This window comes from Podarcis cretensis (assembly GCF_951804945.1).
Source record: "Podarcis cretensis genome assembly, chromosome: 4".
Classification (NCBI taxonomy): domain Eukaryota; kingdom Metazoa; phylum Chordata; class Lepidosauria; order Squamata; family Lacertidae; genus Podarcis; species Podarcis cretensis.
In genome coordinates, this window is record NC_137173.1 from 35318736 (window position 1) to 35333377 (window position 14642).

At 42.1% G+C, this 14642-nt stretch overlaps 1 protein-coding gene across 37 annotated transcripts in view; it reads right to left on the reverse strand.

The window, feature by feature from the left end:
* The window catches only part of ABI3BP (ABI family member 3 binding protein), a 134920-nt gene extending 120662 nt beyond the window's left edge, over positions 1-14258 (reverse strand). For 29 of the 37 annotated variants that reach the window (XM_079974330.1, XM_079974298.1, XM_079974314.1 and 26 more), the window contains exon 1: positions 14073-14258. In XM_079974330.1, the coding sequence (XP_079830456.1) occupies positions 14073-14151 (79 nt within the window). In that variant the 5' untranslated portion in view covers positions 14152-14258. The remainder of the gene's footprint in view (positions 1-14072) is intronic. The other 8 variants (XM_079974324.1, XM_079974323.1, XM_079974322.1 and 5 more) reach the window with 1 other exon arrangement.
* Positions 14259-14642: the final 384 nt, after the last annotated feature.

The following is a 14642-nucleotide window of genomic DNA, read 5'->3' on the forward strand; positions in this document are numbered from 1 at the left end:
ATATAAGTGCTGGCCATCAGGGTTGGAGCGGGCAGAGCTTTGGTAACCATATACCACTGTGCCTATCATTTATTTGTCTGACAAATAAATTATTATTTTAATTTCTCTATTGCTGCGTTGAATATTTCATTCCAGCTAAGCGTTAACCACAAGCAGGGTGCTACACTAGCACTGGAGCAAGTGTGATAAAATATTGGAATTGGATCCAGACAGCAGTTGCTGAACAATCATGGACTCTGTCTTTGGCAGAGCCAACAGTCCTTCACTATCAATTCACCATTTACAAAATTTGCTGTTTGCCTCTTATGTTTGCTGTAAGGAACTTACTGTTTTAAATAAATTGCACCAGTGGTGAAGATAAAATAAATCTCAGCAAAACTTCACACAATATGTAGAGCGCTACTTTTACTGAATACAATGAATTCCAAAGGGGTAGTTGTGCTAGTATGAGTCAGCAAAAACAACAGAGTCTGGTGGACTCATTTTCCAACCATGTTTCCCCACCATCCTTCTTTTGACTGTACTCACATATGTGAGTATAATCTGTCAGTTGGGGATAACACCTCATGCATTAGATAAAGGGGGCTCTACACAACAATACAGTGGTACCTCTAGTTGCGGGCACGATCAGTTCCGGGGTGCCGTTTGCACCCCGAAAAGTCTGCAACTAGAGCGGCACTTCTGCGCAAGCGTGGAGTGCGATAGAGCGCTTCTGCGCATGTGCGAAGCACGCAGAATGCTTCTGTGTATGTGCTTGCGGCAAAACCCGGAAGTATACACTTCCAGGTTTGCTGCGTTCGCAAGCCGAAAAGACGCAACATGAACCTAACGCAACACGAGGTATGACTGTAGTTTATGTCACGATTTACTTTTAAGCATTGACGTGACGCATCATTTTTCAAGTACACAACCTCTCAAAAACAGTTTACAAAATGTTGAAATTATACGGGATCAATAAAACAGAAATATAACTTACAATTAATTTGTATTTGGATTTTTACTATATTATTATTATTATTATTATTATTATTATTATTATTATTATTATTAAAGTAGGGGTATTTAAAATCAGTCGTCATAGCGATCATAGTTAAAAGTAGAAGTCAGCATGTGTTCTCTTTTTAGCTCTTCAAAATATGGCAATCCTAGCAAGTGGCCTATAAGGCAGAGTTGATAAAATGTACTTCTGACACAGTTGTCATCAGGACACACAGAAGCAATCCAAATCTAGGTGCACATCCCACCTCCAACCTGCTCTTTAATGGAAAGTGTGACCCTGTTTTGAGGAGGCAGTTTCTCCCAAACAGATGCACTCACCTGTCTTCCCTGGATTTATTTTGGCTTGCTGATCCTTGCCAGCATTTCCCCCAAATACTTACTAGCTAGTATTTTACAAAGATGTGCTTATTAATTGCTAATTTCAGGCTTGAAATGAGGCATGGAATAAACAAAACTTTTCCAGCACATGTGTAAATGACTTCAAAAAGAGAAGACACATTTCTAGGAATTCTCAGTTTTGTGTGTGTGTTTTGGTACTAACCACAATTTCCTTTTATCCGCAAAAAGGAGCAGTCTTGTGTAATAACAAAAAAGTGGATGACGGAATGTACTGAATACACATAATAAGAGAGATTTCCCTAAGCTAACACAGCAACAAATAGTTACATTTTTCCATATCCAAAGCCAGGCTCTATGTGCTAGGAAGGAACAGCTTCAGTGCTAACTTCTTATCTTGTTGCTATAGTAATAGTAGCGTTACCAAAACTGAATTACAGCCGCATGCCAAGACATCGCTTAAACTGTCCTGGAGCAAAAGAAGGCTGACACTACTGCAGCTAAATTGGCAAGATTGTGCTAAGCCCCATCAAGGGATTGCTGAAGGAATTGCTCTCTGAAAGGCATCGTTGCAGAGGTGATGCCTTTGATCATCACAACACAGCTTCTTCCCTGCAGCAATGAAGAATCCAAGGCAGAGAGATGGAGGCAGAGTAGATGGAAAAGCTTGTCCTTCATGGTCTCTAACCACTTCGTGCTGCTACCCTTGTCCCTCACCACCCTGATCCTACTTTACAATGAACCATTTTGCTGCTGCTAACATGGTGGCCACACCAGCAGTGTTCTGTGTCGGTGAGGCAGCCAACAAGATTATGTGACCTGCCGTTGCTTTGTTGCTGTAGCTAGAATTTTTTTTGTAAAAAGGTGTTTCAAGTTGTTGCAGCAAAGCAGCAGAGACATGTCTCCTCCTGGGCAATCTGGACCCCCTTCTCAGGAGGAGAGAAGAGAGCTTATGTTGGCAGGGTTGCCATGGTACCAAAAGCAAAACAACTATTACAGGAGGCGGAGGAGTGTGGGAGCAGCTGTAGGAGGAGCAGAACCCATCCCTCACTCCAATGAATGGGGTCTGAAATATACTCGGAATCGAGTGTGGATTTCATGCTCTTTATTCAGCTCATAGTAGTGAGGAATGAAAGTTTTCCCCAAATATCTGCTTTATATACATTATTTACACAATGGGCTGCATGTGATTGGCTAATTCTGCAATTCTCCTGTAGGCCAATCAGGTTGTGGATTCACTTCCACCTGGAGCTGGATTGGGTGGCTCCTGCGGACCAATCATACTGCTGCATTGTTCTAGGACCAATCAGACTGCTGCATTCTGGACCCTATTGTTCTAGGACCAATCAAACTGCTGCGTTCTGAATCCTATTGTTCTAGGACCAATCAGACTGCTGCCCTTTGGATCCTATTCAACTCAGTACATAACAGGGTCCTTCCTCAGAACTAGGAATGGCGATTGGTCAGGTGCACTGGAGTTTCCCATACTGAACAGGAGTTTCACAGGATGGGTGTGTAGGTGGCAGGAGCATCAGCAGCTGGCCAGATAGTGAGGGAAGTGTGCAAAGGCCTGATAGCACCAATTCTCCATTCCCAGCTTCTGCTACTAGAGGCAACTGTCTTAGTTTGCCTCAGGCCTGCCCCTGCCTAGGCCCTTATAATGATCTGCTGCCTGAAAGACTGCTGCAGAGCAAGGGCTGCATGGACTTGCAAGCATCTGGACTTGTAGGGCAAGTAGAGTGGGGTTTTATAAAAATAGAAAACTGATGATGATTATTTTGAAGATTCTTTTATTGATTTGTAAGTTGCTGCAAGCTGCCCTGAGTCCTGTGACTGTAGGAAAGAGGAGGGTGGAAATCGTCTTAAATAAAGCAGAGCAAGTGGTGCAGAGCTGCCTGCATTTGTCTCACTTGCCACTCCAAAACTATAAGAGCATTACACTAAAGGGCCTAATTCTGCTTGATAAGGGAAGGACTCAAGGGTTCCCTGCAAAGGATGCAAGAGCCAGTGTGGTGTAGTGGTTCAGAGCGGTGGACTCGTAATCTAGTGAACCGGGTTTGTGTCCCCGCTCCTCCACATGCAGCTGCTGGGTGACCTTGGGCTAGTCACACTTCTCTGAAGTCTCTCAGCCCCACTCACCTCACAGAGTGTTTGTTGTGGGAAGGGAGGAAGGGAAAGGAGTATGTTAGCCGCTTTGAGACGCCTTCGGGTATTGATAAAGTAGGATATCAAATCCAAACTGCCTTTGTCCTAAACTATCCTTGCCCTGCCCAAAGTCACGTCACTGCATGTCACAATTATGTGGCATGCAAGTTTATAGAGATCTCTGGTAAGAGCAATTATGGACATGTGTTTATGGCGCTGCATTTGCTTACTGTAATTTTGTGTGGGCGATTTTAATTGGAGACACACAGGAAAGAGGGCACAAAAGCTGGTGGAGTGTAACACTAGAAATTCCCTGTCATTCAATGAAATTTATTGCTAGCAGATTCAGACTAGACAAAGAAACTCATAATTTATGGATTTTGCTGCCACAAAATATGGTGACAGCTAACAACATGGATAGCTTTAGAGGAGGGTTACCCAAATATTTGGTTAATGGGTTCCTGAATGACAATCAGTCATAATGAGTTATGCCCACAAGTTGGTGGAAGCAGCTGCAGAGTGGGTAGCTTATGCCCTGCTTGTGGGCTTCTTGGAGGCATCTGGCTGCCCCATGTGGAGAGCAGGATGCTTGAGGTGATGGACATTTGGTCTGATCTAGCAAGCTTCTTCAAATTCAACTTGGCAGCGTCTGGAATACCTTTAACAAGAGAAGTTTCAGCACTTTCTTACTGAAACCTTGCTGGAAAAGGTTCTTACTTGTGCTCTTAGCCATTTTCTCAAGTTCAGCATTCAGTCACAGGACAAGTTTAAATAAATACTTCACGGAGCACATACAAGAGGGGATAAATCATTCCTTCATCATGTGACTACTCTGAAACATCTAGTGCTATCCTTAGCCAGAAAGAAAATCCTCAGCTAGATTACCTCAGGCTCAGAATAACAGTCCTTGTGTTCCGATAAATGAACGTAACATGGACTTCGGCACCAACTCAACTGCAGTATTAATGAAAGTATAGTGTCACATCGAAGAGCACTTGCAGTTCACCTTCAACAAATAATTTGCAAAACTAGCACATATATTAAAATTGAAAATGGAAATGGAAAGTAGGCAGTTCAGAAATAAGCAATGATTTCATTTCAAAGATATGACATTTCATTTCAAATGTTGTGTCTAAGGGTAAAATCCTATGCATGCTTAGCTGCAAGGAAGCCACACTTAATACAGTAGGACTTACTTCTATGTAAGCTTATATAGGATTGTTCTTTCAGTTGCCATGGAACTAATAATCAAGGTAATTTTAACAGAAAGGGCTGCAGCTCAGCTTTGCATGTCAGCAGTTCCCAGCATTTTCAGGTTGACTGAGGACACTGGCTCCCAAAATTGCCCCCACGCAAGGACGCTTGAAAATTGCTGATGGTCTTGGAGGACTACTTAATATAATTTTTCTGCCTGCTGTATGGTTGCATTGTGCTGTGCTAGGTGCTGTATGATTTTTAATTGCATTTGTATTGCTTCCTTGATTTATTATATTACATTTGATTGTATCAGCTTCCTATGTTCCTAACTCTAATGCCCATTTTCAGGAAGCTGACATTGCTTTAAAAGTCTCTCCTCAAATCAGTAAATGGCAAATCCATGGAATTCTGTATGACTTTTGTACTGCTGGGGCTGGTGTTTAGAATACAGTTGTGCTGCAATTTTATAGGATCATGTATGGCTTACAGCCAATTATTATAAATATTACGTGGAAGCCAGAAAACCTTTAGCAAAAAAAAAAAAAATGTAAAAAGTCAAAGTTATCAGCTGCCACAGAATACACTGTAAGAAATTACATTGTTTGACAAAAATAAATGAAAGCACATGTTGAGGTTAAGGGCAAGTGTTACCTAATGCAACACAGATGATCAAATGTAGAAATGATTACAGCTAACTATACTCTTTGAAAGAGCCAAATAACAAGTGATTTGTAATGGAGAACAGTGGGTGGCACAGGGCTGCCAGGCATTGGCACAGAAGTGCATCTTCTAGGGTTAGCGACTGGGGCAAAGGCTGAACTTTCAAAAGGGGAAAACAAAACACACCTCAGCCTGAGAGTATTTTCTAGTGCACCATCAATATCCCAGTTAGTAAACTGAAATACTGTTGGATAGCATTAGACTTGGTAATTTCACTGAGAAAGTCATAGGTAATCCATTCTGACCTTTCTCCTATTTATCTTGATTATTTCACACCATTCACCTTGCTCCTTCTGCTAAAATCAAAGTTAATCATTGCATCAGTTAGGTTTATTTTCACCACAAGGTAATTTCTCATCATTTATCCATGGGTACAATGAAGATGCTCTGGTCCATGTGGTCATGAAGAGTCGGACACGACTAAACGACTAAACAAAAACAACAATGAAGATGCCTGTAATGAAGGCAACTTCATAACTGTGTCTCCCTTATGCATATTCACAGGATTTTGTCCAGTGCTGTGCAAATGTCATTCAACTTGTGCAGCAGAACTTTCCCTTCTTTTCATCATGTTGCCTCCAAAGCTGCTCTGGAGGGTCTTCCTAACCCTCTGGGGCAGATTTTGAGGATCCATGAGGGCCTGCACAGGACAGGGGATATGGGGGGGGAGTTCCTTTGTAAAAAATAAGATTTTATTAAGACTTTTCATAGTATATTTCAATAAAAAACAGAGTCCTCTCTCAAGTAGATTTTTCCCACACAGAAAAAGGTGAACCCTCCCAGCTCTCTCCCAGGAGCTTCCCTTCCCTGCCTTTCACACAGGGTCCTTCACCAACCATCCATTACCTTCATTTGTGTGCAATGAGAGGGGGAAGTTCCATTGGGCAAGTGGAAATCTGTTGTGTGAGTGGAATGGCAACATTGGATACAACCCACTGATTGTACCATTTAACAAGACATCTCCATACACGCATACTGGGCTCTCACTTTGGGAACCTGCATTTACAGGGTTCTTGAATAGGGAGGTTCTTCAGACTGAAGGCGCATATGTTGGAGTCTGCTGCACCTTCACACACATTTTTGTTTACACTGCAAAATGGTGAAAAGGGTTAAGATGATACACGTTTAAGAGCATTTGTTAACACCAATATAGATTTCTTGCCATGCTAGAAAGGGGTATGTGGAATAGCTATGAAAATGGAAGGTTATGGCAAACAAAAGAGAAAAGGAATAGGCTAGTCATCTGGTGTTAATTCTAAAATGCTGGCTGGTTCTTGTCCTTGGGGAGAGTAAGAAAAAAGTTGACCTACATTTTGTTGCCTATGGGTTCCAGTTCTAACATGACTGCCTTCCACTGCACTTCCAGACAGCATCTTGGCTCATTCCACCACACACAACATCCACAATACACTAGAGAATGAATATCTGTAAACTCATCTTTTGCTACGCCGTCCATAAAAGCAAAAGCATTATGTTTTCTTTACCTGGTAAAGTTCACCAGCTTTACAAAATAAGCTCCAGGAAATGGGGAACAGAGCAATAGTCTGCTGCACAATAAAGCATCTAAAACAGACTCTAAGACCCAACTTGTTTGGTCTTGTTTCTATATCACAGATTCTTTTTTAGCTGCATAGTATTTACTCTGCAATGTGTACCAAGTTCCATATCATGCCAAGTGTTTTCTGTTTCACTATATTTCTGTCAATAAGCGAATGTTTTTATTTTACAGAGTCGCATATAATCAGCATACTGTTTGAGACTTAATTCAAGAAGCCTGGAACTCTTTTGTCATTGTAGTCAGGTAAAGCTAAATCTGCCATCTGATCTACCGTTCTTTGCTGACTTGTCCCCTCAAACCCAGGAAGTATTTGGGGTTGGATGAGTTAGTCTTGCCTTATTGAATACAGTTCTGGGAGGTACCCTTGTAAGAACAGCCTGAAGGCTAATAAGAATATGAGGCACTATGGAAAAACTGGAGCATTTGTTTTTATTTCAAACTATTCACAGTAATGTTTCAATACACTGGGGAACATGTAATAACAAAGTTTCCTTCTGGTGCACTTTGGCGTCAGAATTAGACTGCCTTTTTTGACTGTTCAGAGAGCAACATTGTTTCAGCACCAATGCAGAATAAGCATAATCAGTTCAGAAGATCCACCTGAACTTGCTGACAAAATAATCCCAAAAGGTGATCAACCTTCTCAATGAAATAAAGAATCATCAAATCAAAATGTGATAAATAAGGAGTGCTCTAGTATCAATTCAGCTAAAGGTTTCATTGCCACCACACCCCTGGAATGAAGACACTAGACAACCATTGGAATTAAGGGATCATATTTATTTAATCAAGGATCTGCAATGGGCTGACTCAAAATCTAACTCTTCCCAGCAGGAATAAATAGCAGGAAGAAACTCCAAGGAAGCCCAGATTTTCTGCCTTGGGCAACACTGCCCTGGCTCCATAAGGCTGGGTGATACATTGTGGGTCTGCTTTAAATGCAACCTGAGTTTGTGTTTATGCTGTTCCATCTCACCTCCAATGTTTAGTGTTCAGTGAGAAGAGGCCTCCCTTCTTCCCCCCCCCCTCAAGCCAGCCAGCAATAAGAGGTAGGTTGAGAAGACTTCTCTCCACCTTCTGTGAGATGCCTCCTAGTGCTCACCAAAGCCTATTCTTACTTGCCCACACTACCTGCCAACAAGTGACAAAACTGAATGGCAAGTGAAATATGCCATTGCATCCCAGCTGAATCAAGCAGCATGGAGAAAGCAAAAAGATATGGTTGCCGCCAAACCATGGAAAAACCAACAATCATTTATTTATAAAATCATACGACCTCCAGAAGGCAACCAGCTACACCCACAATTACAAAGGGGATGAAGTGTCTGATGAAGATGTCACATTTAGGAGAAGATAGACCATATAAACGCTAGCTCCCTTACCACTAATTTGGTGGCCCCTGTCCAAAAAAGATCCCATGGTGCCTCATTCCATGCCAAGAAGGTGTGGGGCAAAATTGCCTCCAGAATAAGCACCTAAGAAGAGACTGATGAATCAGGACTATGGGTAGTCTGGCATCCAGTTCTCACAGTGGCCAATCAGATTCCTGTGGGAAACCTGCAAGCTAGACCCAAGCACAAGAACACTCTACCTCCCTGCAGTTTTGTGCAACTCATTTTCAGAAGCATGCTGCCTCTGGTCATGCAGGCAGAGCATAGGTTCCATCATGGTGTTATGGCCTGGGACTCGGGCTCTGCACTGGATCCTTTGCCTCAGGCATCATCTGAACCAAGTCTGGGGCCTGATCCTGAAGAGTCCCGGTCTGCACAGGTTCCCCTGCAACAAACACCAGCTGGGCCGAGTCAGGGGCTTGAGCCTGTCCTGGCTTCAGATGTGGGGATTACCTCATTGCCTTCAGCTGGGCCATCACTTACAGCTACTCCACTACCGGTTTGGTCAGGGGAGGCTGAGGCGGCCCCTGGGTCTAGTAACCCACTGACGTCTCCCCAGCTGCAGAGACTAAGGTCTGAGAGAAGGAGAGACCTGAGTACTCAAAGGAGGAGTGCTCGCCTTTGGGCGAAACAGGGAGGTGAGTCACTGGCCGATCAGGACCGGCCGCTACCCCAACGAAGATAAAAGGCTGTCAGACCCTGCCCCAGGTTGCGGAAGCAATATCGCTGTATGCTAGATCCTGCCTGAGATCCTGTACCTGTCCTGCCTTGGCCCTGACGGACTGATTCCCAGCAGAACCTTCGGATTCTGGACTGGTCCTGGACCGCGTTTCATGGGTTACCCCCGGGCTCAGGACACATGGCTAGGAGCCATGGATAGACTTATCTTCTATGAATTCCTCTGATCCTCTTTTAAAGCCATTCAAGTTGGGGTTCACCATTGCCTCCTGTGGATGCCTGCTCCACATTATAACTATGTGCTGCATGAAGAAGTAATTCATGGAGCATAAGGTTATCAGTAGCTACGAGCCCTGATGACCATCTTCCTCCTCCACTGCCAGAGGAATTCTTCCCAGTTGCTGGAAATTGCAGGTAGGCAGAGTGCTGCTGTGCCCATGTCCTGCTTGAATGCTTCCCACAGGCATCTGTCTGGCCCTGTGACAAAAGGATGCTTGCCTAGATGGGTCGCTGGCCTGATCCAGCAGGCTCATGGTATGTTCTTAATATTATTGCTAGCTTTGGCAGCTGGGAGAGTATGGACATCAGGGCTGATGCCGGACATTGTGCCAACTGAGGTGGGCAGCTCCACTGCCCCTGCAGCACCTCTCCCCACATCCCATACTTATTTAAAGTGGTTTGCTGCTGCTAAATGTGTGGCAACACTGACTGCCTCTCTGCTTTCCCCTCCCTCTTTGCCTTGCTTTCCCAAGGAGGGTCCTTCCTCACAGCAAAGCATTTTGGGTAAGGTGGCCTTGGGGAGTGTCTGCAACACTGCCATTTCTCTGCAAGTGTGAGAAATTATCTTCTATGTTTAGTTTAAAGTTGCAAAGTTCACTTTGAACCTTTAAGTGATTTTTAAAGAGATTTTCTAGCTGCTGTGGAAAAGCAACTGTTTCATCCCAGGCCAGTTCAATCAAAATGTCTTGCTCTAAGAAGGACTATCCCTGTTTCTGCCACCCAGAGTGATGTAACAGTTTGCCTAATGGAAACCCTGTCCTTAAAATTAAGAGAAAAAGTATCCCTGCATGGTCCCCTATTCTGTTGTCCATACAGCCAACATTTAATCCTACGACAGCAACCAGCACTAGCCTTTCCAATTTTTTTATTTGTCACCACACCTTCATATTTACAAGCTGTTTCTGCTTCATGCACACATCCAGCTGGCAGACATCAAGGCTTGAATGGTCACATCTAAAAGCAACAGTAGTACTGCTCCTCAAAATCTGTAGGATGTTGCAAAAATGGCCAGAGCTGGTGATTGTGTCACCTCGGTTTTCAGAATGACAGCAATATGTCCCCTTCCGTCATAACCCAAAATAGCTTAGGGAGAAAACCACACCTCATTCCTATTGGCGACACTCTCTTCCTGAATTATCTGAACAGCTGATAAAATCTACCTGCCAGTTTAAACCTGTGTGGCACCAAGATACTAAATCAATTCTTTTCACCCAACTTAGGTACCTGCATTCCACTGTGCACAGAGCACTTGCCTTATCTGCTACCAAGTTTACGCAACAGCACCAGCATTGCCAATGGTGAGCTCAGCATGAATGCTGCCATGACTATAAGTGAGAGCAGCTGGCACTAATGCATGCCCAAAAGCTAAATAAATGGCATACCATAGTCAACATTTCGTAGATTGCAATGCCACGTGGTTCACCAGGCTTATTAGTTACGCTGATGCCTGCAAGCGCTCAGGGTCTTGGTGAAAGATGCTCTGATCATAGCTATTGTAAAGTAGGACTAGGCAAGCTTTTCACCCACGAAGGTGACATGCAGTGGCGAGAGGGTGTGGCTGGCAATGGACAGAGTGTGGCCAATGGTGGGTGGGGCCATTAACACACACACCAAACTAGCCCCTGACCACTGACTCTCATACAGCCTTCCCACTACTTCTCTCACACACATATACACACACTTTGCTTGCTGACTAGTACAGTGGCAGAGATCTTTTCTGGACTGGTAACTGTGTTATCTGGTTGCTTAATTCCTCTGAGAAAGTCATATCTTGCTTCAAAATACCCATAAACAGCTAAACTATGTGTGACTTCAATTGAAAATCCTTGCCTGTGCATAAAAATAACATTTAAATTTCAACTGGTGCTGCTCAGTTGGCACTGAACATGACAGGGCCTTCTTGGTGGTTGTTTCCAATTTATGGAATGCCCTCCTTGGTGAAGTGCCTCTGTCTTCCTCACTATTAACTTTGAGAGTAGTAATTTTTAAGCTTTCCTATTTATTCAGCCATTTGAGGGCTGAATAGTGTTCCTGGCAACCTTAAAATGATAAGCTGTGAGGCTTTGTCATTTTACATGTTTTTAAAAAATGTTTTTACTTGTTTTATATGGATTTGTTTACTTGTAATTTTGCTGTTTTACCATTTTGGTGTTTGCTGCCCTGAGCTATTGTGGGAAGAAGGAAGGGCAGGACTGAAACTGAGTAAGTAATAACAGTGTAAATTACAAAGCATTTGTTTAACAGAACCATCCTATTCATAGGTGCACAGGAGAGTTTTAAAATAAAGTGTCAGAAGACACAAGTGATTTTGATATTTTTAAAGTGAAGGCAGAGGGTGGAAGAAAAGAATTTTTTCTACCAGCATTAACCACCGTGACTTCTAACTGCAAAAAGTCACAGACCAGTTATGTGGCATTAGGATACTCTGTCAAAATCATGCACGTGCAAACATAATGAGCTAACCTTTGCACACCTGCTTTTGCAGTCACATAACTTGTTTTTTCATGCAGTGACGAGTGCAGTTATTAATTCTCTTTCCACTGCATTTCTCTAAGTAACAAACCAACTTTCCAAGAACTCCTACAGAAAGTAGTATTTTCCCTGCTGACAATTCCAAAACTGACATTTTAAAACAGATGTTTCTCATCATGATATTCAGTCAGGTGCCTGTGGAAGTGGGAGCACCTCAGAAAGTAGAACCTTCACGTTGTAAGCTTCAGGAATAGCATATTTGTGCAAACAGCTTCTCCAATGGCCCTGCAAGCAATTGGCATACAAATGTCTCACTGGCTCATTTTCCTACAGCTGCAGGAAGCAAATTTTCTTTCCTTGCTTGTACCAGGGAAAGGAAATCCAATTTCATGACATAAAGCCAGGAAGAAGTAGATTTCACATCCTGGCGTGGAAAACAGAGTACTGGGATTCTACAACCATAGAGTGGGAAAGTTCAGACACTGGAATGGTTAAGTCTACCCAGAAATAAATCTGGCAAGAGAATCTCATAGGGATTATGAAGTGACTTGAAAGCACTCTCTTCGGTGGGAGTCCTTATGCTTAATTTATATGTGTGCCTTGGGAACAGGATTAAACAATACTGAGAAAAGTGTGCATTGTTTGCACTTCAGTGTGCCTTGACTTTTTTATTTGACAAGACAGTGGAACAAAGAGACAAATCTTGTTTCTAGAATGCAATTCCAGCCAAACTGAAGTGTTTTGACAAAGGACACAACCCTTCAGTATATTTCTGAATAGTTAACACAGCAAAATAATATATTTTTAAAATGTGCAGTGTGTTCAACAATAAAAAATAATCTCATGTTACAGCTATAGATGTTGGAGTGGCTGCTCACACTTACTCTTTTGCAAAAGGGGGAGTCATTTGAAACGAAATGAAGAATAATACACAAGTTTCTCAGCTGTTGACATAATTTGAGAGGTAGACTTGTGGCTTTGTTTTACTATACTGGGGGAATATTCCTCCAGTGACTCAAGCATAAAATGTAAAGCATTTTTCCTTGCCAGAAATCTACACTCAAGGATAGTTATGGCTATCATCCCACAAAAATGGATAGGAAAGACAAATAAAACCATCTGCAAGGTTTGCGCCTTGGAAAAGATCCATATTCCAAATGCAGACAATACATACTATTTAACTCCAGAGTGTAATGACACTGCTAACTGCTAACCTATATTCATGTATTTTTTAATGTTTAGATGCTTCAGAATTTGAGGTATAGCCCCACACCACAGGAATACTTGTCTAGGAGGAGTGCAAAAATATAGTCTATGTAACAACTCAATATATTTCATCAGGAAGGATAATGAACACAACTTCCATTCAACGATAAATGGGATAGCATTCCAAAATTGCAAAATTTCAAAAGGAAAGTCAAGAGGAAGGATTATTCAGTATTTTGCAGGTGGAAGAATATTGCTGTTATGACCTCAACTTGGTCATACAGGCATCTTCATGGATGCTGTTCTCTGACTTAGCATTCCTCTAAGCAACTGAACATTTAAAAATAAAAATAAAATAATGTTTCTCGTATAAATTGTCTTCTTGAATCATCTGCAAAGCACACTGTGTACTTAAAAAGCATTTCAGCAAAGTCAACAGAAAAATGTCAAGTCCACAAACTGTAGTGAAACATGCTGCTTTGGTGCCAAGGTGTTGCAAAGTATTTCTTGATCTTGATCTAGAAATATGGTATCAATTTTACATTACAGCTGGATGTTTTTTGTAGCAAGAGAATACTTGCCAACTGCCTGAACAACACAGATAAAATTAAATTAATAGGGATTGGGGTTATGCCTTAGATTTTACATATCTTCTTTCAGACTATAGAGAAGGAAATCAAGTACAGTTCTTGTAACACCCCCCTTGCCTCTTCCAAACATGCATTTCAGTAGAAAACATAAGCACTTTGAAAAACAGATTTCTAACAAAGATGGGGTGCACCCCACCCACATTTCCTAGTGGTCACATCACCAGTGTGAATAAGAAGTAAATGTGCAAACAGCCAGCAAAATCAGTTTTCATTAGTTTGCAACACAGATTTCCTCATTGGAATCATGAAACTACAAATCATTTGCTTTGTTTTGAGAAATAATTTTAAGCTATTCTCTCATACATGATTTTTGCCCTTTCCCCCATTACATTTCTTTCTCACTCTCCTTTCACACATGCTGAAAACAAGATTGTCTCATTAAGACCAACCATTCCCCCCCCTCACCCTCAAATAAAGTATAAAAATATCACATCTACTTGCCTCTTGGCAATTTCTGAGCATTTCCAAGGTTTAGTGCAATATTTCCACAGAAAAGGAGAAAGACCAGCCTTGATATCATGCTTTCAAACCCAAACGTGTACAGTTAAAGATGCTGAGGGTGTCATGCAAGGTAATGCAAGCTGCAAAACTGTTCTCTGTCACAGAGGCAGCAAAACTTTGACAGGAGTTTAGTTTACACTGTGGGAGGAGACAGTATGACATCACACCATCTCACTTGAAATGAGAAGAGAATTAAAATACAAATGATATTATCAATCTCTTGCCTGAAACAGAATTCCTGTTGCTGTCAACTGAGCACTCCATCGCAGAGATTTACAAAATCTTAACGTGCAATCACTTGTGCTTCCCGTTTAGATTGGCAGGAATAATTATGCAAGGAAGATATGTTACTGTATTTAAGGAGACTAAGTAGAAGTCTGTGGAAACAGACTTTTGAAGCACATAGAAAACAAAGCTTGACCTAATTGATTTAACAAGAAAGAGGGAGGATTAGTGGATACAAAGCAGATGTGTTCAAGAAACAATGCAACATGCTTAATGAATACAGTC